At 38.6% G+C, this 25,738-nt stretch overlaps 3 protein-coding genes across 4 annotated transcripts in view; 2 read left to right on the forward strand and 1 right to left on the reverse strand.

Moving 5' to 3' along the window:
• Positions 1-5,806: 5,806 nt before the first annotated feature.
• LOC144000967 (uncharacterized) lies at positions 5,807-15,431 on the reverse strand. 2 transcript variants are annotated; one of them, XM_077494805.1, is made up of 3 exons: positions 14,645-15,396; positions 12,287-12,505; positions 5,807-6,736 (listed from the first exon to the last, which is right to left on the reverse strand). In XM_077494805.1, the coding sequence occupies exon 3, from the start codon at positions 6,677-6,679 to the stop codon at positions 5,930-5,932; it is 750 nt and encodes a 249-aa protein (XP_077350931.1). In that variant the 5' UTR covers positions 6,680-6,736; positions 12,287-12,505; positions 14,645-15,396; the 3' UTR covers positions 5,807-5,929. The 2 variants fall into 2 exon arrangements, 1 of the variants encoding a protein (XP_077350931.1); XR_013278346.1 differs by lacking the exons at positions 5,807-6,736; positions 12,287-12,505 and adding an exon at positions 13,339-13,736 and having other exon boundaries at positions 14,645-15,431.
• LOC144000966 (interferon gamma receptor 1-like) lies at positions 13,528-20,985 on the forward strand. Its single transcript, XM_077494804.1, has 7 exons — positions 13,528-13,758; positions 16,309-16,435; positions 16,541-16,716; positions 16,936-17,117; positions 18,187-18,346; positions 19,252-19,367; positions 19,436-20,985. Exons 1-7 carry the CDS (start codon positions 13,692-13,694, stop codon positions 19,730-19,732), a joined length of 1,125 nt encoding a protein of 374 aa, XP_077350930.1. The 5' UTR covers positions 13,528-13,691; the 3' UTR covers positions 19,733-20,985.
• A 151-nt stretch (positions 20,986-21,136) lies between these two features.
• The window catches only part of il22ra2 (interleukin 22 receptor, alpha 2), a 5,656-nt gene continuing 1,054 nt past the window's right edge, over positions 21,137-25,738 (forward strand). The window contains exons 1-2 of the mRNA XM_077494807.1: positions 21,137-24,631; positions 24,708-24,822. Coding sequence (XP_077350933.1) covers positions 24,517-24,631; positions 24,708-24,822 — 230 coding nt within the window. The 5' untranslated portion in view covers positions 21,137-24,516. The remainder of the gene's footprint in view (positions 24,632-24,707; positions 24,823-25,738) is intronic.

Genomic DNA, 25,738 nt, shown 5'->3' on the forward strand with positions numbered 1-25,738 from the left:
GTCCGTCTGCACCCAAAAGACCTCCACAATGAGGCGAACATGTCACAGCCTGAGCCCAAACAGAGGGATGGAGAGCGGACAAGGGGGGGGGTGGGAGGTGGGGGGGGGGGGGCGGGGCGGGGTTGGGGTTGGGGGGGATAACCAGGGAGGGACACATTAACAAGCTATAATCTCAACTGCCTTATCCATAATGCATTGTGTGGGCCAATTTACATGGTGCTGTTCCCTCTGGGGGAAAGGAGATCATCCATCACGCTACTTTATTAGCTCCCTCACACTCTCTCACTCACGCGCACACACACACACACACACGCTGCGGCTTATTTATCTGTCCCCGTCCCTCTGTTTTGCCACTGTCGATGCTTCAAACCGCTGCTGCCTCGATAAAACATCTCCGAGGCCAGTCGGGCAGACGGAAACTGGCAGGGTGGTGGCGGTGGCGTTTTTTTTGTGTTTTTTTTTTTTTTTTGTCCTTAAATAATGACAACATTGTTGTAAAATGTGCTGCACGTCCGCGGCCAGTTTGAGTCGCCGCACACTCACAGTCTGGTGTTACTTTGCATTTTGTCACTACCTTTCCACTCGTTTAGTTCAACAGTTTCAATAGGGTTTTTTTGGTGTTTAATTAATACTTACACAAATTACTTTTGAGATTTAAAATAACAGTACTGAAATACTTGTAGTGTTATTTTATTTAAAAAAACAAACAAACTTGAATCTTGTATATTTGTCACTTTTTGCAGCTTGTTTCAACTGGAAGATGAAAAGTATTTTTACAAGAATGCATTCATGTAAAAGTCATCTTTGTTCATACATTTAGTGTTGGAGAAAATTTTGAGTAATAAATCTGCTGTTGAGGTGTGCATCTATATGCACATTATTTTGCATTTTGTCATTAAATTTCATTGATTTAAAAAAGCTTTTGGACACAAGAAAGCATTTAGAAGTTTTTTTTGTCATTGCGCAGTGTAATGTATTAATATTCAATATGATATAATTATAAATGATATTGAAGTCAATTAGTTGAATAAATTATTATATAGATTTAGTTGACAAAAACAAACATTTGGAGTCTTATTCTACTTATCAGTATAACATTTCTGTTAAATGAACATAATTACAATAATGAATTTTCATATTTAACAAATGATGATACAATTTTTTCTGAGGTTAAAAAACAAAAATATTAGTTTTAGTTACTCTTTGTAATCCATATCCATGAATTGCTTCAACGTGTAATTTTTGTTTTACTGTTATTTATTTATTTATTTTCATTTGTTTTGGGATGATACACTATAATAATCACCGATGGACAAATGATGGGATTAGTTTTGAATTAAAAAAACAAACAACTTTTTAAACTGTTTGTACTATACAGTTTTTATCATATCATATTCATGAATTTTCTATATTTGTCCTTTTGTGTTTACACTGCACTAACGTTTGTTTCGTCTTTAAAGAACACTTGTAGTATATTACAATGATGCCTTTTTTATTTTCTTGTAAAATTCATGCTCGTTTGTGTGATTTTAGTTGAAATGTAGACAATATTTCAGGGCTGTTTCAATTCCAAACATATTAAATCAGAGCCTGACGACCGCACCATAAAAAAATGCTTGTTTACTATTTGGAAGTCATTTCATTTGGCCGAGTTTACAGCGCGGAGGCGAGTCTAGTTAAATTTGATTGTGCCACACTTTTTGAATAATTGATACTCAGACAGCTGGAGCGGAGATTACGACTAAAAAAAAAAAAAAAAAAAAATCCCGCTCCTTCAGAAATGTTTAAATTTTTGATGGTTTATCCTGACGCAAGCTGTTGTAGTCGAGCGTAATGATGCTAATTTCGTCGCCCGTCATTTCGTGGTGATTTGTTTGGTTTCCTAATGACTTTCTTCAGACGTTTACGAAAACGCCAATTAAAACAGGCAAGTTTGCGGCAAAAACAAGACTAAACAATTTGCTGTGTGGGAGGGGAAAAAAAAAAAGATAAATGACAGTCAACATCATTTTTGGATGACAGAAGCAATTTTTATGTGCAATGTGTGTTTGTCCTCCGTGAATACACACTTAAAAGTCCACATGTGTCACACAAATTAATTGTCCGGGCACAAAATGAGCTCATGACAGCTTTTTTTTTTTTTTTTCTCATGTTAATCTTCCTTATGTCAAGGGTTATGCCCCAAAACGAATAAAGACGAGAATAGGCACACAGTCTAAATAAGAGAAAATGAGCTGATGCTAACATGCTAGCATTTGAGCCAGCCAAAATGTTAGCACAATGTCAAGAGTTGATATAAAAACAATTGACAACATTGATATAAAAACAAGAACACACCATTTTAACATTTTTCTCAGCAATGAAGAATATTCCTACTAACTAACATGCTAGCATTTGAGCCTAGCCAAAATGTTAGCACAAATAAGGAAAATGAACTCATGCTAACATGCTAGCATTGTAGCCACACAAATGTCCCCACTATGAAGGCGGAATGTCAAGAGTTGATATAAAAACAATTGACAGCATAAAAACATTGATATAAAAACAAGAACACACTCATGTTAACGTTTTTTCTCGGCAACTAACATTCCTACTAACATGCTAGTATTTGAGCCAGCCAAAATGTTAGCACAAATAAGGAAAACGAACTCATGCTAACATGCTAGCATTGTAGCCAGACAAATACAATAAAGGCGGAATGTCGAGTTGATATAAAGTTGATATAAAAACAATTGACAACAGAACAACATTGATATTAAAACAAGATCACGTTAACATTTTTCCTCGACAACTACAAACATTCCTACTAACTAGCATGCTACATTTGAGCCAGCCAAAATGTTAGCACAAATAAGGAAAACAAACTCATGCTAACATGCTAGCATTGTAGCCACACAAATGCCCCCACTATAAAGGTGGAATGTCAAGAGTTGATATACAAAACAATTGACAACATAACAACATTGATATAAAAACAAGATCATGTTAACATTTTTTCTCGGCAACGTCGAACATTCCTACTAAAAGGACACACATTAGTATTTTTCTTGACAAATATACTTAAGGTAAAACGTTAAAAATTGACAAGACAGTAAAAAAATATACATACACACATAGCCTACACTTCTGTTAAATGGGCACATTTACATATTTATCTTATGTTAACCATTAAAAAGAAATTTAAGTCCGAAAAATCTCCTCAGTAAAGATAGACTGTCAAATGTGCGTATGTTGATAGAAAGACAAGAACACACATTCATGCGCAGACAGTTTAATGGGGAATATGAACTCATTTTTATGCTAGAATTTTATCTGGCCAAAATGTCCCCGCAAAGACAAATGTCCTCTACTGTAAAGGTGGGGTGTACGCGCACAAACGCGCACACACACACACATAGAAATGTAGTGCCAGTTGGTTGTCAGTGAGTAAAAGTCACTGTAATTGCAATGGCTTGGTCTCCGCGCAGCGTTTAGTATCGCAAATAAGTAATAATTTGCTAATGGTAACATTATGTTGAGTCGGTTTCGGGGCAATTAAAGTGAGTGATATTTACATATGCCTAATGAATCACCGGCCGCGGCAGTTGAGGCCCTCGTGAATATTCATGCAGGCATTTCTCTCCCCTCCTCCTCCTCCCCCTCCTCGCTCTCGCCGCCGTTTTATAAACTGAATTATGGCTGATTTGCCCTTTTCAAAAGAGCAACATGGCCGCGTCGCCCGCAAGGAGGCGGCCGAACAATAACGTCTGATGATAAACACGTTTTTAGTGGGCGCGAGTCGGGGGGGGCAAATCTGGGCCCGTTTTACAGCCGGGCCCGTAATGAGCGCTAATAAAGTCAACTTGCGCGCGTACGCAATTGCGTCAGGTGCGCCATCAACAGGCGGTTTGTCATGCTAATGTACTTGTACAAGCAGGTGTGTCGTCTTGAAAATGACACACCTGGTTGCCGGTCAGTCAAGGCTCCGAATAAGCGCTTTAGCGTCGCTTTTTTGCGAGGCTAAATTAGCATTTTGCGCCTTGTCGAAACACATTGAATAACAAAACTATACGCCACACCAGCTAGCTCCGCAACGTGTTAAGATCCACTAGTAGCCAGCTGAAGCTCGTTACTAGCTAGCTAGCTAGCTATAAAACTATACGCCACACCAGCTAGCTAGCTATACTATACTGGCGTATAGTTTTATAGCTAGCTAGCTAGTAACGAGCTTCAGCTGGTTACTAGTGGATCTTAACACGTTGGGGAGTCGATTCTAAGTCAGTAATCATCGCCTCCGTGACAGCGAATAAGCTAGTCTTCTGAAAAATAGCATTTTCAGGAAGGGATGTCAAGGAAAGACTAAACTATTTTTAAATTGTGAAATACCAAAAATGAAGTGCTTGTGTGATCGTAGAAATCAAAGTGGAGAACCTTGAACAGCAAAATAGCAGGCAATATAATAGGTGTCTTATTGACTATGCTACATAGCTAACAGCGCCGAAACCGTAAATCAATTACGTACATCAGCCAGGAGGAGTGGCCTTAGATTAATAAAAATAACGTATCAAATTTTTTAAATATCAGTGCTGTAATGTTATTTGTCCGTTTTCACAGTAAAGTTCTGAGTTTTGACTTTTGGGGTCTTCACAATTACAATAAATCTTTAGTTTTGCTAAAAAGACAATAGAACCAGTTTAGAAATGCTAACATTATACTGAATTTTTATATTTGTGTTTGAAATTCCCCCACTGAAAATGTTTCAGGACAATGCAATAAAAATTGTTGAATGAAAACCCTTTCTTCAAATATCTGGGATTAACCTGAAAAAAAACAAAATGGCTCCTCAAAATGACGGTAGAAAGTTGCTCCTCAAATGAAGTTATTGATTAGACATTGTTGACTTTTGAGCCTGACTCAACTTTATTCATAGAGCACCATGGCACTTTAAAACAACCATCAAAGTGCTGAAGATTAAGTAAAAATGAATCACAAAATAAAACAATAAAACTGTAAACGTCATACATCTCTAAAACAGTGGAGAGTTTCATGCTGACTAAAAAGTTAAAAAAATAAAATAAAAAAAAACTACAATAAAAATCTGTTTTAAAAACAATATTTAGTCCTCATTCAAGCTGATATGCGTGCTAACGATAATGAAAGCCGAGATCCGAATCCTCAACCTGAGCACTGTTGAGGCACACTTGCTGCCCTTTTGTTGTGTTCCGGCCTGCTTGAAACTGCTTGTATCTGCTGCCCCCTGCTGCTTCTTGTTGGTTAATGACTCAAAAGGTTATTTGTAAACGAAGTTAAAAAAAAAAAAAGGTTTATGTACAATACTTTTATTGTAATAATACAGCTATTTTTGGTTTCATCTTAAATTATTTATTAAAACAAAAACATTGTTACATATGTGTTTTATTTTACTTGCGTTGTTTTTACAACAAGTCAATTTTCCATTTTTTTTTCTTGGTATAAATATTAATCAGTGAAATTGTAACTAGGGGGGACATGTCTACGGTACAGTGTACCGGTGCATTTGTTGGTGGTAATACGGTACGCTTAACACTCATAACCTCATATATGGGAAAGGAGAGCCACAGGTGCCAATGCACTTTTCAGCAATTTATTGAACGTCAGAAAAACAGTAAAATACATCAACATAATGAGCACACACTCATGCACGAGCTGCTGTCGGCCACTGCTCACACTCACACACTCAAGAGACTGACATCACACCCCTCTCCGGCAGGCCCCGCCTCTTAAAGGCATCAAATCATATATATATATATATATATATATATATATATATATATATATATATATATATATATATATATATATATATATATATATATATATATGTATATGTCATTTTTGGGTAAATTGTGTGCAAATAACAACTGGCAAAAATCAGACTATTTCTGCCGATTAATCGATCGGCCCCCGCTGGTTATTCCTCGCGCTTCTCCCTCCTGTACACGAAGCTGACGTAGATGACGGACGTTTCCGGCAGTTTGGGCAGTTGCAGGTCCGGGAAGGGCATGGTGCCGTCGGCGTCGATCTGCGTCTGCACCGTGTACACCTTGACGCCGGCGGCGCCGCCGTCGCCCCGCAGCACCGACCCGTGGATGACCCCCAGCCGGGCCTGCTCGTGGAACTCCGCCCCCAACTCCCGGCCCAGGAAGATGTCCTGCACCTGCGCCGCGGCCCGCCACCGCCACCTGTCGGCGTCGAAAAGGAGCTCGTTGTCGCTCTCGGACTCCATCTTCGTTCGGGGCGTTTGCGGGAAATCGATGACGCTCAGCTGCTCCAGGTGCTGCACCGCAAAGTGTCCCTCAAATGGGGGCGGGCCGCTGTCCTCGCCGCCGCCGCCGCCGCAGTCCATCAGGGTGAGGTGGCTCACCGCCGAATTGTTGAGCAGGCGGGCGGCGTTCCGGGGCGACGTGTACCACACGGTCAGGCGCTTCATGTGGAGGACGGGCGAGGGGTAGGGTGCCGCCGGGGGGCGCCGCAGGGACGGCAGCGTCACGTCCCTGCAGCAGCAGGCGTCAAGCGACGCCTCGCTGCACGCCGGCGGCTCCTGGCCGCACGAGTAGTAGAAGACGCTGTCGTGCGTCACGTACGCCAGGCGCACGTCCGAGCGCTGGGGCGCCACCGACGCCCACAGCAGGATGCACAGGAGGGGCGCCGGGGAGGCCATCGCCTAACGGGGACGGCGGCGCTCGGCGACCATCTTGACCCGCTACGCTCGCGTTGCCTGGAACAAGAGGTGGAAGACAAAATGTCAGCACAGGGAAGAATGTTATTAACTTGTTCACTTGCAGCCATTTTCACTGAAGCAACCCCCTTCGATCCCAACTGTTTTCATGGATTTTGACTGATTTTGGTGCAAGGCCACAGAATATTGTGTGTTAAAAACATGGAACCAGAAGAAAAATGAGTCTCTTCTTTCATCAGGAAAATTATTGCTAAGTTTCATCATTATTCACAAATCTTTTTAAAACAGTGTGGAAAAGAACCTTTTGCAAAATGGCCCTGGTTGATCTCTTATACTCTGCTGCCACCTACTGGTCGTTTTTGTAATAGCAACCATTGCTGCAATCATTCTCTTCAGTTCAGAGGCTGCATCAAAGCCTTCTGTATACACTAGCATTAATAAAAAAAAAACATTTAAAAAAAAACGTACAAATGCGTCTTTGGGAGCATGGTAATGTTTAAAATAGAACGTATTTATACGTTTTTGGGAGCAAATGAGTTGACACTGGCAAATTTGCCATGTTTATAAATTGTGAAAGATTGTCTGACTGTCAATCAAAAAAACAACAACAGAATTACAACCTCGGAAATAGGACGCTACTTTGGCTAGCATCTGATGCTCGAGATAGACCGATGATCCACTCCCGTGTGCGATCTCGTCCTCACTTCTCCTGACTACTGGTAGCAACTTTTGTTGAAAGCAAGATTTTTCTACCATGTCTCAAACTAATGACAACAGATGGCACAAGAAGTTGGGGGGGAAAAAATGAAAGTGTATGACTAAGCTTTGAAATTGTGTTCGCAGTGACAAGACCAGCTGCAGCAAGTATGCGGCGAACATGAAAAGATGTTTGCGTAGAAACACACGAAAGTCAGGATGGATCAATTTGGACCATAGCGAGCACGCTGTTCCGATTAACGATGCAGATTAATCCACACGGTTTCATTCATCTCACGGGGCGGCCATTTTGTCCTGTACTTCCCTCTGATGTGCACTGAAAATGAGGTGAATGTACCGTCGGGCTCGCATTGCGAATGTCACGGATCACCTGTTTTGGTCATATGATTTACATTTTACACAGCGTGAGCCCGAAGGTACTTTCTGTCGACAGCAGAGGGCGGTATAAGGCCAAAATGTCTGCACCCTGATATGAACGAATTCTTATTCCACCAACGCAATTATTAAGCAGATTGTTGTGCTTAGATTAGAGGCACATATTGTTGCAAATATTTTTATTTTTTTTAGTTCCCCTTTTAAGAATAATTTGTTGGGTGTTACGTTAGGAGTGCGACGATATATCGATATTGCGATAAATTGTGATACTTTGTCTCCTGATAGATTATCGCCACACCTACGCAAGTATTGCGATATTTGTAGTTGATCTACAGCCACAAATAACGGCTCCATTGTTCTTGAAATATTGAGCAATTATAGCAATTAGCGCCTCATAAGAGTGGCGGGGAAATGGACGCAAGTCTTCAGGGGAAGAAGACTCATCGGATTAGTTCTTCTTCATATTATTATTTTAATTATTAACACATTGAATAACAAAACTATACGCCACACCAGCTAGCTCCGCAACGTGTTAAGATCCACTAGTAGCCAGCTGAAGCTCGTTACTAGCTAGCTAGCTAGCTATAAAACTATACGTCACACCAGCTAGCTAGCTTTTAATTATTATTTATATTTTTATATATATTATATGTATTTATATATTATTAGGGGTGTGAATTGCCTAGTACCTGACGATTCGATTCGTATCACGATTCACAGGTCACGATTCGATTCGATACCGATTAATCCCGATACGAATTTATAAGTCGATTGTTGCGATTTTTTTTCATTCATATTTAGAAAATACTATCAGTAAGCTTGTAGAGTGTAAGATTTATATGAAAATGTATTATTTATTTATCTGAAATTTCAGTCTTATAGAGGTTGTAATCTGTTTCATGTTTGAACAGCATTAAAATAAAATATTAAGGCTTAATGTTCCGTTCATATAACATTCTTCCATGCTCAAGGTGTGAATCCTAAAAATTCGAGAATCGCGCGATGTAGTATCGCGATATATCGCCGAATCGATTTTTTTTTTAACACCCCTATATATTATATTATGTATTTATATTATACTTATTTAGATTTTACTATATTGTGAATTATTTTTTATTAATTTATTATTTATTTATTTTTCTGATTATTTATTGGTATTTATTATTATTATTATTATTATTATTATTATTTTATGATTATCGTAGATCATCGTGGATTTATTACCTGAGCAATATATCGCTAATTGTGGTATCGCATATGGCATCATATCGTGAGGTTCCCACCCCTATGTTACAAAACTTTCCATTTTGGAAAAAGGCTTTCCTGTGCAGAACAATAGCTCACCAAAAAAAATTAAATAAATAAATAAATAAAGTAAATTTAAGTTCAATGGAGGCAGGTTGTTGCCATATTTGGATTATTTGTCAATATTTTTTGAGCGCATTCTAAAACTGCGCTGATCAAACTCCTCCTCAAATGGTCGCGCGTGCGTCCGTCTGTTTATGCGTGTGATGTGTCAATGTTTCCGTCGACAAACAAATCAAATTAATGACTTTGCCGTGACCTCACTCAGGCTGCTTTGAAGAAGACAAAAAAAAAAAAAAAAAAAAAACTCACAATCCTCAATATGTGATGAGCCCGAGTGCGAGTGTTCCTAATGTTTCGACTGACATTGTGATCGTAGCAAAGGTTTTCCAGTAATTGGCGTTTTTGTCCCGCGGATTCTTAGCGCATGCGTGAGCGCGTCTCAGTCATGAAAAGGCTTCGTTGCCAACGACTTGAGACCATCTGGAGACATCTGGACTCAATCAGGTCCTGCGCCACTGACTAGTGTGTACGCCGTCTCGCTTTTCGAGAAGACGGCAGGCAGAAACGTGCGTCAACACCTGCTGACCTCATCAACTTCAACAATTTGGGAAAAAAAAAAACAATAGAATGGGAAATATACGGAGGCTGCGATTCGCTTCCACTGAATGCATTCTATTCATTTTGCTACTTGTCAAAAAATATTCAATTTTTACTGCAGCATGGTTGACAATTTTGGTAGCGTGTTTACTGTCTACATTTTTTTTTAAAAAACATTTTATACTTTGAATAAGTTTTTATCTGTGATTGGCTGGCAACCAGTTGAGGGTGTATCCCGCCTGCTGCCCATAGCCAGCTGGGATAGGCTCCAGCAACCCCCCTGCAACCCTTGTGAGGAACAAGCGGTTCAGAAAATGGATGGATTGGAGGGAATAACTTTTTATATCAAAATATGCCAGAACATTTTTAGATTTAAGGCAAAATATGAGACTTTTTGGCCAATTATTTACACAGTGCGCACATAATTGAGTTTTAGGATATTGCGCCAAAAAAAAAAACACATCCTGCAAAAAAGTAGTCTATAGAAAACCAACATGTTCACTTGTGGGGAAAGCTCGTTTTATGTTTTAGAGTAAAGATTATATAAAGATTTTTGCATGATAGCTTATGCATTATATTTTTTCACTTGGTGTTTTTACAGCAATATACTAATATACATACATATATTTTGTTGCAAAATTTAATAATTTTGAAAACTGCAAGCTCATTTCTTTTTGCTGCATTTTTTTTTATTATTATTAAAAAATTGATCAGATGTGTGATTTTACATGACAGGTTAAGCATCCCTAACTACTGCATGGTATTTTTAGTTCAATATATATAGGCATACATATTGATATAAAAACACACGATTGTGGCAAAAAATGCAAAATTTTGAAAGCTTTTTTTTTTTTTAATTGACATGTCTTGACTTTTAATATCAAATGGAGTTTTTAGTGGATTATTTAAAAATTACATTTTGGGGGTGAACTAATACATTGGGGGTAGAGTGAACAAAACACCGTAATTAATAGTAAACATATTTACTTGAGGAAGGCTGCTTTTTTTTCTTGAAATAATAAAAATATCTGGCGTACTCTATATCAATTTGAATCACAGGTTGATCTAAGTACGAAATAAGATTTCCTTTTGGTTTTCTTTGGCGTTTCAAGCTGTTTTTTTTTGGGATGATACAGCAAATACAGTTTTGTTTACCTGAGAAAAGTTTATTTTTCATTTCTTCTTCTTGAGCGTACACTGTAGTAGCAAATACTCTTCCGCTTGTCACCCCGCATTGAACTAGTAGACGTTAAAGATAATTACAGCTGGCTCTCGGCTGCGTTCTGGGGGGAAGTCCAGTTCAGAGTCTTTGTAAAAAAGATTACATTTCCTGCTTTGGCTGCTTTGCCGCATCCATTTTGGCAAACGCGCGCAGGCACACTTGACCACTGCATTCCATCTCTGGCCTTGGATGAACTCGAACCAGAACACGATATCTTCTCGAAAATCCACTTCCCGTGTCCTCTTTAACACTTTTAACCTTCTGCCATCTACAAAATTTTGTCTTCCCTTGGACTTGAAAGTGCTTTTTGGGGACTCGGCTGATGTTTATGGTTGTCGTCGTTGACGTCGCTTGTTGCCGTCAAGTCACAATGAAACAAATTACAGCCTGCAAGATGTCGCTGTCTCACTGACGTGGCTAAATACAGTTTGTGTGGTTGTAAACAAAACCCAGCAGCGCAGTGGTGTCTTTTTATATCATGATATTAAAACTGCCACAATATCGTCGTCGTCATGTTCACGATATTTAAAAGCTACACATCTGAAAAAAAAAAAAAAAGTCAAGTTGATTTCCATTTGTGCAGTCAACAATACCCTCTGGTGGCTAGTTTTTTTTAGTGCAGTTTAATTTTCATTAGGCATGTTTTGGCCCTTCAATGTTTAAAATACACTAATTGTCAGATGAAGGGGATTAAGCGTTATTGGAGATTGAAGGTAGTTTATATGTATTGCTGTTATGTACAAAAGCACAATATTGTGCTTTTTTTTTTTTTTTTTTTAGTATGAGCTCTTTTTTTTTACAATATTGTGACCTTTTTTCAATATCGCCAACCTCCCCACAATATCGTGATAATTATCGTATTGTGAGCTTCATATCGTGATAATATCGTATCGTGATATTTGGATATTGTTACTTGTGAGTACTCACCGATACCGATAGCACTGTTTTAATGCAGTATCGGCACCTCTGCCGATACCAGTATCGGTATCGGAACAACACTAACGAGAACCCACAAGTGGAACATGTTTACCATTTTAGATTTTCTCCCTCTCTGGCCCACAAGTCTTGGATCTGGATTTTTGACTCCGGAAAGCCCGTGTACCTCCAGAACCGCCTTAACGGGTCAGAGTTATATAAAGTCTACTGTATGTTTACTGGAATGAAGAGGCAAAAGTGCAGCCAGCATCCACAGCAGCTGAATTCTTTCAATGTGACGGGTCTATCAGCATAAAAATATTACATAACACACATAGAGGAATGCAATGACGAGTATACACAGTCTCATAGTTGATTCTCATTCCACGTACACACACAGACGTACAGAAACATACTTCATAATTCTTATAGTAGTATTGTAGCGTGTAACTCACCTCTGAAGAGCTGCTGTGTGACTGCGTCGGGGTGCGAAGCAGCACGGGAAGAAAAAGATCACATGTTGGCTTGACGTCAGGATGTGGGAAGAAGTTTCCCGCAAAGGAAGCTGGAGTATGCACTGCTGCTGCTTGCTGCTGCTGCTGCGCTCACCAATTCATTAGGCACGCCCAGATCATGTGCGTCTTGCACTTTTGGTGTGGTGCGAAGACATCATCCTGCGAGGATTTAGTTTGATAGTGATATGAGAAGTTTGATAGTCCTGATTCACAATAGATTTGTTTTTGCTCGTCTTTTCATGAGCTTGAATTACTCTCCAAATATTGGTCACAAATCTGTCAAAATCTTTTGTTAGTGAGCATTTTTCTTGTTGCGAAAAAAATGCTTCCACAATGCTTCAAGCAATGCAACACATTTTAAAAAAACAAACAAACTTTTATTTAACCTTAAGTTGTCCAGGTAAGGCAATTGAGAACTGATTCTCATGTGTAACCTGGCAGCACACACTAATTGAAAGTTTCTTTCAATATTGTATTTTTAATATTATAGTGAGATTTAATAATCGGCTATTTAATTGCAATAATTAAGCCTACATATACTCATAACATGATTCAATATGCTTAACAATGACAACAATAAACTAGTACTGATGAATGAAAAATAAATGAAAACTGGACATTCTATTTAAATACACAGGTAATTTAGTTATTAGTATTACTAACAAAAATAAAAATCTTTTGTTTTTTTAAATGTACAGGACATGTAATGATTTTTATTTATAATTTGCGTTATTCATCTCTATATCTGCCTAGGAAAAAGAACAACCACTTACTAATCATAATGGTATAGTACTTACTGGGTATATTAACTTTAGATTGTATTTCTAATGAATTTGTGTGCATTTTTGTTAAAAGTCTCCATAACACGATCGTGTTACAAGGAATATTTACTAGTCAAAATGTATTTCTCAATTATATATCTATTTATTTTTTTAAACTATCTTTTAAAATCAGTAGTGCAAAAAATGTAAGTTGAGTTGGTGAGACGTCTCGATTTTTATTTATTTATTTATTTTTTAACAACAAACCTTACATTTGTAATGAATGTACAACATTGTAATAAAGTCGTTTTTCTACTGGCTATGTTGACTCTGTACGCTCCTTGTTTATGATTTTTTTGTTTATTTAAAAAAAATAGACACGGTCGGCACTTGATGGCGTCACGCGGACGCTGGGCATAAACCGGAAGTTGCTTTCCAAAAGGAGTCGACGGCGGGTTGGGTCAGACGTCGCTGTTGAGTGTTTGCAGCAGTTCCATGGCTTGACTGTTGTTAGCTTTAGCTTCGATAGCACATTCACAAACGTCGTCATTGGATCTCAGGTGGCCTGCGACGACGAAACGGCCATGGAGTGGACGTGTTTGAACCGTCTTCTCGTGATTTTCTTCATTCTGGGGAACACATCGGCTTACGGTAAATCGTTTAGCTAACCTGTCAGTGCGATATTTTGGGACGCGGCTAATTCTCGTAATGTTGACGTGCCTATATGTCATGAAATGGGAATTCTGTAGACCGACATGTCCAGCTGGAAATGGATTAGCTACTGTGAATGAGGTTCGTGTGCAGTCATTTAACAACAGTAGAGTTAATTTTATTCGAATTGTGCGTTAGTGGATCAATTTGTGGGCGTTAATGCATTTTCGTTCTGAAAATTGTGTTAGTGTCGTAGTTTGGCATAACTTAACGTTATAATTACTACCCTGCTGCGATTATAAATGGTTAATGGTTCGCCCTTTGGCGACAATTTGAGCCTTGTCGACAATTTATAATAATTACGTGCCATTCTAAACAACTAGCACAGTCATGGTAATGCGTCATATTTTATTGTGTCACGTTGGTAGACCTTGAGTTGAAACGCTGCAGTGTGAATAAACACTTAACTTCCCCTTGGCAATTTTCAACGTTACTCAACCAAAAACCTCAAATTCACAATACAGATACAACACCCCAAATCTGTCTCCATTCAAACTAGCATCCTGCTGCAAAATGCGATTTTAATTAAAGTGTGATGATAATCTTAACACAGCAAATGGAACTTATTGTAACTGTGGTGGCCTCCTTTCCTGCTGAACACATTATAGTTCTTTTTTTGTATGTACCGGCAATTGTAAACTACAGAACAGGAAATGGAACTTGATGTACAATGGGAATGTGGTATGGGCATTTATGTCCTGGCTGCTCAGCACAATATAACAATAACAAAAGTTATTGTCAACATGCAACTCGGTCAACATTCTTAACAACAGGACGAAATACCGTTGCAAACATCCTTCTCAAAAACAAAAGTAAGAATTATTACCTCATTCTGCTTTCCACGGGCGCTGATGAAAAAAAAATCAAGAGTTAAGCTTCAGCTTTGTTTCTTCTTTCTGTAGCTAAAAATTCAAAGGTCGGAATGATGAACGTGAAAATAATTGCAAATACAAAAGCAGTCAATATTTCATATTTGAATATTCTGGACTCGTCGTGAGACAGTCTCTGAGACAACTGGTGGTTCTCCCTGAGACCTCTCAGCCTATTTCTTTGTGACGCTGACAAGTTTGGCTCATAATTCTTTGTGACATGGACATTTAAGACATCATTTAACTCCCCCCATCTTACAACAAACAATTGATGACAAATTGAGCATAAACAAAGCAGTCAAATAAAACAAACACACAAAAAAAATGCCATTGTGAGTTATTTTCACATTCTTGGCAATCCAAAGAATGTGATCACATAAATTTACTTTGTATTACAATCAACCCGGCCTCAACTATTGGTGGCTGTTACAGACCAAGCCTCAACAAATTGTAAAAAAAACATGTAGTAGTACAAAAACACTTTCATTATCATTTCAGATGCATCGTAGTATTCCCCTAAAGTTCAACACACTCAATGAATTGTCATAAACGTGCATCCGGGGCTTCCCCAGGGAAAAATGGGAAAACTATACTTTCTTTTTTGGGAAGCGTCTCGTTCCCACCGTCGACTTGAGCACAGGCCTTCAGGCCCGCTGTCCTTGAGCGCATTCCTCTTCCTGTTTCAGAAGCAGACGCCGCCTCAGCGTGTTTTTGCCGAGCTCCCACGTGAATCATCGCGACAAAGTCAAGCCACATCACTGACGTCTCAAACGGCGACGGCGGTGTCGCAGGAAGTGAAATTGAACGCTGCGGTTGAACAGATTTATTTTTTTTTTTGCGTGTTAACCGCATCAGCGCGGTCTGTGCCGTGACTTGCCTCGTCATGTTGAGACTTGCGGATAACAAAAAGAAATCGCTCGCGTTGTTTTTGTTAATGGGACAGGGTGGTGTTGGTGTGCCAAAAAAAAAAAAAAGTGATCATGCTGCTTCTGTGTGAACACATCCTGTAAATTATGGAGAAACAAAACTGCCAAAATTCAAAATAAATAAATGACTAACCATGACCATTCACAAAGTGAATGGTAAATGGTTAACAATTCTGGAAGTAGATTAAACTTTATTTCATGTTAATTCATGGTTTATTTGCCTTTATTCTATCTTGAGCATAAACCTGGAAAACAAAAACATTTATGTACAATAAATCGGATATTGTTCATGAGGGATGTAATGATAACGGCAATATTGTGATATCGCGATATTAAAACTGCCACAATATTGTCGTTGTCATGTCACAGTATTAATTAAAAGCAGCACCTGTTAATAATAAACTAAGTGAGGTTGATTTTCCATTTGTGCAGTTAGTTGTAGCACCCTCTGGTGGTTAGTTTTTCTAGTGCAGTTTATTTTCCATAAGGCATGTTTTGGCCCTTCTATGTTTAAAATCCACACTAATGGTCAGATGAAGCTTGTGAACCGAGTCGAGTGCTTGTGCACATTAAAAACATGGAAAAAAATAATCGCGATTGCATTATTTTTTTTTCAAACACCTTCAGCCGTAGTGCTGACAATGCATTCGCTGAGCTGCCCTAATCAAGAGTATCCAAAATGTGTATCTCCTCAGTGGCGCCCCCAAGCGATGTGACCCTGCACTGCGGCAACCTGGTCAACAAGGTGGAGTGGCGCTACGACAACCCGCCGCCGGGACTGCGGTTCCGGGTGGACGTCTACAAGCGGTCCGACTCGCCGGGGTTTGTGTCTTCCGTTCTTTGAGCAGGAAAACGTGATTTGCGTTTTCCGTCGTGCTGCTGACATCGTCCTGCAAAGTGATCAGATGTCGCGCTGGCCTTCCACAGTGACTTGAGTCCAGTGTGGGTGGACCCACCTGACATGCAGGCGGATGTGTCCTTCCTGTCGAACCGGATGGAGGACTACTTCCTGCAGGTGACGGCCGTCCTTGGAGAGGAGAAGTCGGAGGCGGCCGATAGCAGCTCCTTCAGCTACTACATGAACTCTGCTGCCGCTCAGAAATGTGAGATCATAAACGTCTCCTTGTTCAGGTTTCGTGTCAACCAAAGAGCAGCAGGTGATACAAACACCTGCGTGAGAGTTGCTGGGAGAAACTTGAAACCAACAACAACAGCACTTGGAATATACTCAGTAAAAGTAGTCCAACAAGAGCAGGATGTCGTCGTACTTCCCGGTAATAAATTCCCGGTAAAATCAAGGAGCGCTTCCTGCGTTTGTTCAGGTTCTTTGGACCTCCCGCCTGTGACCATGTTGAAGCAGGACGACGACTCGGTCCTGATCAGCTTCCAGCATCCGTGGCTCGCGTACCAGCCTGCGTTTGACTCCGTGGGCAAGAGGAACCGAAGACACGAGCGGCTCGACAAGCCTCTGCCCCTCTTCAAGTATGACGTCATCCTCGACAAGGTAGCGCTTCATAAGCGGCTCTCAAACTTGAGGGGTCCGAAAGGCACAGCTTCAAAGTCTGACAAATAATTGCCCGTAGATAAGTCCCATATATTGTATCATTAAATTTCAAAAATATATTAAAAAAGGTATACCTTCAAGTAACTCATTTAAAGGGATACTTGACTCATTGAGACATTTTCAGCAGTAAAAAGTGAATATTTTGTCTATAATTAATGTGGTAACTTCATTATTTTTCATGTACGATGAATACTTTTTAAAAGTATTTTTTCTACTTGCTGTCGACTGATGATGACATCACTCACCTGTGCTGAGGAAGTAGGTAACAGCCAATCATGGCTAAGTTTTCTTACAGGTGAGCCATGATTGGCCGTTACCTACTTCCTCAGCACAGGTGAGTGATGTCATCATCAGTCGACGTCAAGTCAAGTCATCTTTATTTATATTGCGCTTTCAAACCACCTTAGCTGTCACAAATCGCTTTACAGAAACACAACAAAACAAACATAACATAAAACATTAACAGCAAGTAGAAAAAAATACTTTTTGAAGGTGTTAATTGTACAGGAAAAATAATGAAGTTGCTAAAACGCACTTGGGCATGTTTGTGGTTTGGGATTTTACAATTTACATTTTATTTTTAAATATATATATTACTTTGGCATCTTAGTATGAAGGAACAGTTGAAGCCAGTTGCGCTTCATTTAGATTAAAAGTGGTCCTTTTGCACCATCTTGTTGTATCTAAAGGAAATTGCAGCACAATATAAATGTTTTGATAATATGGCACTTTTTAATTTTCTCCCGCTGTTAAACTTTGAATTCATCTTGGAAAAATAAGACTTTACTCTCATAAGATAAGGACTTTTGTGTTTTTCCCAAGAAAAAGTTACTTTTTCCTCAATTTTTTTTCTCAAACTTTTTCTGGCGTTTAGTGATTGACATGGTTATGTTGAACTGGCGTAAATATTATGAGGGTGTCTCCTCTGCAGGGGGTGCCCGTCTTAATTGTTGTATCTGGCGCCCCCCTGTGGCCACCTCTCCTTCCAACCTGCCTCACTCCTCCGCAGGAGCAGTTCCACTCCCTGCGCTGTACGGAGGACGTGTGCGAGCGCAAGCTGCCCGTGGACGCCGGCCGGCAGGAGCACTGCGCCGTCATCAACGGGGAGTTGGAGAGGATCAGCGTTCACGGCACGCAGGATTACTGCGCTCGGCCCGTGCAGGGAACCAGTTGAGTGCCGTTCACATCATCACGTCGGGGCTCTTTTATTCAACTTGAAACTTACTGACAATGGTTTGTTTTGTTCTTATTTTAATTATCTTTCTCCGATGAGCCATTTCTGAAAAGCACTTTGTATACAGCAATGCTTGTTTTAAAGTGCTTTATAAAATAAAATAAAGTTGACTTTGAGAATAGATGGGCCTCATGTCAGTCCAGTGAGTAGAGATCAAGTGGTCACTTGCAATAGGGCTGCTCGATTATGGGGAAAAATAATAATCACAATTATTTCTTTTTTGGTACAAAACAAGAAAATGTTTAAGGATTTACAAATATTAAGACCAATTAAAAAAATAGAAACACTATAATTATGTAAGTTCATTTTGGATCAAGCAGAATTTATTATATGTATTTATAATAATATATTTATGTTGGCAAAAACTTGAAGTTGGAGTACATCTGGTGCAAGTGGGACTTTAGTTTTTTGGTACAAAACAAAATGTTTACACATTTAAAATAATAAAGCCCAATTGAAAAAAAATACAAACACTAATGTAAGTACCATATAGACCAAACAGGATTTATAATTATATATATATATTTATAATCTTTATTTATTTATTTGTGTATGTTGGCAAAAACAAGAAAATGTTGTTGTTGTTGTTTTTTTTTGAAAAAAAAAACATTAAGAAAATTATTTTGGGTGAAACAAAATTTATTAAATTGGTTATTTTAAAATTGAAAAAAGGTGCAACTGTATGCATTTAAACAGCTCAAAAAATATCAATCTTTTGTTATGAAGTATCAATCTTTTGTTATGATTGTGCTGTTTTGTTTTGTTTTTTTTAATTGTAGAGTGTAATAATTGTAATTGAATTTCGACATCCCAAACTTGCATTTTTGTGTTTTGATGCAGAGCGCCTTGTGATCATTGCGGTGGTGTCAGTGTTGGTCCTCGTTGTAATCGCCGCCATCTTCTTCATGCTCTTCCGGAAAAAGACCAACGCCTCGTCCGAGCTGCCAGGCGCTCTGGTACTTGCTTTTTCACGTTTGGTGCCTTTTTATGACCTTTGACCCATTTTTATGCGTGCGCCTCACAGCGCTTCGATGGCGTCGTTGAGACGGCCGTGGCGTCCGTGACGACGTCCGACTCGTCCGCGCCGCTGATGGTGGTGGACGAATCCGCGTCACCCGGCGAGTCGCAACCGTCGGATGAGCCAGAGCCGTCCGGCGAGGATGATGAGGTGGAGGAGGAAGAGCAGCAGGCGTACATGGGAGGCGAGCACATGGACGCAGACGAGGACACGGAAGGCGACGAGGACAGTCACGGGTACGAGAAACGCCGCGTCGTCGTCAGCCTGTCGCAGGGCGAGGACGTTGAGGGCTACCGTGACTGAAGGTTGGACTCTTCCAAAAGCGCATTTTCATATTTGCACCTTAGCATAGCATCTATTTTTAGCATTAATAGGTCAACACTGCTCAAATCTCCTCAAAAGAAGCTGACAATATTCGTGGGGGTTTTGATCCAAACCATGTCACAAAAAGTGTGATCGGGACATCCCTAGTTTAAAGACAAACTTCTTAAATGCAAACGAATTGAACTTGAACCTTCAATGATCTGTGCTTGTATTTTAAAGCTAGCGGCAACTTGGGCACGACCACTTTTTGGCACTACTGCAGGAAGGCTGCATGCCACAATCCGGACAATCACTAGCCGAGAAATTCCACACCCAACTGTGATCCCAAACTCGTAAATATCATTTCAAGCTCGTCTTGACCTCCAAGTTACTTCACGCCTCTTCGAAATACTGATTACTACTTTCCCATTAGATGTGGGTTTGTTTGTTTTTGTTTGACTGTGATGCGTTTGATTTTTGACTGCTTTTGTTTTTTGTTTGTATTTTTGTTCGTCGCGCACTGAACTCTTTGACTGCCAAAAACGTTTAATAACGATTCGTAAAATCACGATATATGCCGTCGTAAACGTTAAATGACGTCAACTGTTATTTTTTTATTTTTTTTATTTTTTAAATCAATGGGCAGTGCAACATCTAAGTGCAGTGCTGCCTGGTCAATAGGTTGTAGAATCAAACACTCACTAACTATGGCCAGCAGATGGCAGCATTGCATCTTTTTTCATGGGCTGTATGAAATTCCAATGAAACATGACGAAATCGAACTTTTTTTCAAGGATGATGTGAATGATCAAAGCCTTTGTTTTGTTTTTTGTCTTTTTGCTAACGTGTGGCAGTAAAAGAGTTAACTGTCTGTCGGCCATCAGCCAAAAGTTTGCTAACCTTACAAAAGAGTGTAGTGCGTTTGGACGCAACAAACAGTTGTCACGTTCTGTGCAACGATCTGCGAGGAGGCGAATCGGTGGCTCTTCCCTGCATTTTAAATGAAAAGCATCGACTGTTTGCCTTGCCTCAATTGGGAAAGGGTTACTTGTTAATGTATGACGTAGCATTTACTCGATTAGCTGTCATACAGGCCTAAAGAGGAGTAGAAGACGAGTGGGATGGACTAAAGCGACATTGCTGGCGACTATGTTGCCGGTCGAAACTCGCTCAGACTGACACGTTACGGAAGGTGCTTGTACATTTGCTAGCTCACATTAGTTCCTTTCATAAACGTCATATATTGTTTGCCATTTTCTTTCAGTTTTCGAATTGACACATTTAACATTTTTATATGATATATTTTTATATTTAAAAAAATATTTCACGCTGTGCGTATGTCACTCTTGGCCTCGTCGCCATTCCGGCAACTCCACTGACCAAAATCATGCGCCGCTAATCCAACACAAGTCGACGCAGCTCCGCTTACCTTTTGGGTTCAACATGATCGCACGAGCATCATGTTTGAGACGCGGCAGCGTAGCGGCCGTTTGCTTGAAAGTGGCTCGCCGGTCGCAAGGCGCGATTGACTGATTCCTCACCAGGATGCACGGAAAGCAACAATGTGAACCACGATTTGGTGATTCTTGCTAAGTCTAAGAATTGATTTTTGCACTTGTGGGGGCCTGTGGCACCCAACTTAAGCACCACCCTACACACTCCCACACACTCACACACACACACACACACCTGACTTGACTCACACTAGCTACGGCCATCATGGTCGTCCACTTCCCTGTTGTGCTATTTAACGATGATGACATTTGCACTCGGACAGCGAGAATCGCTCTTAAAAACAAATCAGAAATCCTTTCCTCATTTATTTTTTATTTTTTTATTCGGGGCAGTGGCCTTTCATGGGCCGTCCGTTTGCCTTATTAGGCAAACTAGAACTAATTGCCAACAATGGATTGCTGCTTTACTACTTGTTGTGAAATTGTGAGTGTTTAAAGTGTTTTATTTGTTTTTACGAATAATTATTTTTTTCGCCTATCAGGCCCAAAAAAAAAAAAAAGTGCTTGTTGAACGGGTTTATATGAGATATACTATGACAATTTGTGGGTTTTTATGTTCTCGTCAGGTTTGTGGAATTGTATGGCAGACGACATTTTGTGAGCGCGATGCGCGTATTCACAATTTCACGTCCAATACTCAATCAATGGATTTAACCAATCAGTCATTCAGCATCGCTTGACGACGCCCTCTCTGCCTTTCCCATCTTGTACCATTTTTATTTTGAATCAAGTCTTTAAGGTGATTCGAAGACTTGACCACGTGTTGTCAGCACAGGAGGACGATTGCAACAAAAACACATTTTAATAGATTCAATTGATATTCTCCATCCATTTATCATTTGTGAACAAAAATATGCATATGGGGGAAAAGTACGTACAAGTCATTATTATTATTATTATTATTATTATTGCACTTCATCAGAGTTTATTCTTTCTGTTAACGATCTTGAAGATGAGTCAAATTTTGCTTGTCGTTTTGAAATTGCAAACTCCCAACATTTGTTTTGCATTTTGTGTGAAGCCAATGTACAGTAATTAGCAATTAGCTTAGCATTCCGAGTCAGATTTATCTCATGCAAGCTTGAGAAAACTAAAATGTGGCAAAACAATCTTTATTCCAGTTAAAATGTTTGAAAATAATGTCTCAGTAACAAAGTATGGTAATATATGTATAACAAGCACATAGTATCAGAATATAAACAAGAATAATTAGAAATGTAATTCAAATGTATAATAAAGATATATGTACTCATATATTCATAAAAAAAAGTACGTCTAATATGTAATAATATTGAAAATTTACAACATTACAAGCTATACTATTTAAAAAATAAAATAAAATTATTTGAATTGAAGCTGCATAATGACACACTGATCTGAAGTCAGTTTTGTGCCGTGGTCACAAAAATTCCCGACGCCGTCAATCTGTCAAAACGAACAATGCAAAAAAAGAAAAAACCCCAAAAGTTGCCCGTCGAGCCGGCAGCTGAAGAAGTGCGCCGACGGCTGACATTTCGGATCTTCCCCCTGGAACCAAACGTGGCACTGAAAGTGTTTCTTTGTGCCGCGTCGCATGTTTGCTCGGATGCCCGCCGGCAACTTTGCCTTCCTCTTTTTGCACGCCGCCTGCAGAGTGGAAGTGAAGTGGGACGCGCGCGCTTCCTGTAACTCGAATCGCATTCCTGCTATCTGCACCAAGTCAAGATTTCGCAGAAATGACCTCACTTGTGTGTTTTATTTAATCCTTTCTTGATAGGCCCAATTTTTCAAAAATATCATTAGAAAATTTAATGTTCAAATATTAGTTGCATATTCACTAAGAAAATTCAAGGAAAAATGCTAAAATTTAGATTTTTATTTTTTTTTTAATTGTCAATGTATTTTGTGTATAAATAGGTATAATTTTTTAAAACAATGCAGTAATTAAATTTCAATTCTACTTTTTCATATTAAAATGTGTTCATAATTGTATAAACTGACAAATATTTTTTTTTAATATTTTTCCTAATTTAAATAATTAAATATATAAAGTATATTTTTTAAAATGGTATTCTAGTTCTTTTTTTAAAAAAAAAAAGGTAGGTTAAGGTTTAAGTTTTTTTTTTTTTTTTAAGTATTATTTAACATGTTCTAATCTATCAGGACCAACAAAAGGGTTTAAATCCAGCCCACAATTTTTTTAGTTATTTTAATTTAAAAAAAAAAAAAAAAAAAAAAAAAAAAGAATTGCCAGGTTAATTAATCAGCTGGCTACAATCAAAACATCTAAATGTGTATTTTCACAAGCAATCCTTAGATGAGCAATGCAACTTGTACACAAATTTTCCCTGGATGTCATTATATTGCACACAACCTTAAGTTATGCTTTGTAAAAATAATAAAAAAATATATATAAAATAAAACCGTAGACCGACATAAATCAAACATCAATTATTTTTAAGTTATTTACCATGATTTTACTGATCCTGTTTTCATATCATTAAATATTTCAAAATGTTTGGGTTGTAGTTAATATTTAATTTCATATTTGAATATGTTATATTTGAAATGATACTTTTTAGGAAACGTATCATGTGTCTTTAAAACTGACTTGGAGAAGCCCTGCAAAGACAGTAAAAAACAAAAAAAAACGTTATCTTACATAAGATGGAACGTTTTTCCATTCAGTCATGAGAAAAACAAAGCAATAAAATCTTTATAGTTTCTCTTTTGGTGTTTGCTGATGATGTAACATTTAGCATAAAGTCACAACAACATGAGAATGTTTTTGTTTTTTTTTAAACCTATTTTGGAGGCACATCCGTCCCTGTTTTTTGGTAATGCCACCAGGCTGTGACTTTTGCTGTCAAATGTGACCACGAATATGTCAGGGAAAGCCTACTAGAACCCTAACCCTGATTCCCATTGAACATGAGCCTGAATGTGATTGGTTCATTTTGATCTCATCCGCTTGCCCTTTTAGCACAGGGTGTGTATATTTATGCAACCACATCATCTCAGTTGTTTATTTTTTTAATTGCCCTCTCTAAAAGACTTTTCAATGGTGGAAGAAGTTTGAACTTGATTCATCTTGGTCAAACCACAAAAACCTTCCACTTGAACAGGGGTGTGAAGACTTTTTATGTGTCGTATTGACTTAGCATGCACGTGCCGGCATGTTGGGGGGGGGAAAAAAGTGCTTATTGATTGTACGTGTGGACTTCAGTAAGAGGACGTGGTCTATAAGTTAAAAAAACAAAAAAAAACAAAGAGGAAGTGGCTGCGTGTTAAATGCGGGAGTCTGCCGGCTCCATTGACACAGTCGGCAAAATGAACCGCCAGCTGATTGGAGGCCGCCTGCTGCTGCAGCTGCTGCTCAACTTGTCCGCCTGCGTCGCCACGCCAGGTAAACAAACGAGTCGAAACGGCGTTTTGGTCTGAGCGCGATGAAGTCTGACGTTTTGTTCCTGTCGCGTCCGCAGTGACGCCGTCTCCTCCTTCGCACGTCGCGTTCGACTCGGTGGACTTCAAGAACGTCCTCCGCTGGATGCCGCCCGCCAACAGCAGCGACGTGCGCTACGACGTCCAGTGGAAGATGTGAGGACGCTCGCTCGCATAATTACGCACATTACAAAAAATCTGAATTGGATTGACTTTTTTTTTTTTTTTCCTGCTTCATGCTTTGCTGCAATGCCGAGTTCATGTTACAGAGCATAAACATAAATGCAGCATGTCAGAAGCATATTTACCATGATTTTACTGAGTTAATATGAATGTGACACCCCTTGTTCTAAACAAGTGTACAAAAAAAACCTGCTCAAAATAGTTTTTATATTAAATATTTCAAAATATTTTAGGTTGTAATTCATACATAATTTCATATTTGAATGTTATATTTTTACTCAGAATTATACATTTAATTATGTGAATATATATTATTTAATTTTTTATATATATATATATATATATATATATCATGTGGTGTCCCGCAAGGCTCCTTTCTAAAACCTTTGTTCTAGTTGATCATCAGAATCACATTTCCACGTTACATAATTACCTTTTTAATATTTTGAGTACTTTTGAAAACTTTGATGACAAACGTGTAAATGTTTCAATTTTGAGGGGGGGTTGTAATTGTTTTTAGTTTATTAATATACAGTATGTACTTCATTCATTTTTGTGTTGAAATGCATTCTATAAATTTTATTTGAATTTATTTTAAAATAAAAAAAACAAATGTTGAGGCTACTAAGCCTGCGTACATGAATCAGTCAAATATTTTTTAATTTAATAATGAATACATTGTATTAAAATAATATGAAATAAAATGTCAAAAATATATATTAAATATTTATTTAAATTGTAAATGCAGTGTAATTTTTTGGATTGAATACTAAGTCGTCAAATTATTCATAGCCACAACAAACTTTGAAAAAAAAAAAGTGTTTTTATTCATTGTTAATAGAATTTAAATATTCCAAATTAATTAAAAAAACATATTTGTACAATGTAT

Source organism: Festucalex cinctus, chromosome 14 (assembly GCF_051991245.1).
Source record: "Festucalex cinctus isolate MCC-2025b chromosome 14, RoL_Fcin_1.0, whole genome shotgun sequence".
Taxonomy (NCBI): domain Eukaryota; kingdom Metazoa; phylum Chordata; class Actinopteri; order Syngnathiformes; family Syngnathidae; genus Festucalex; species Festucalex cinctus.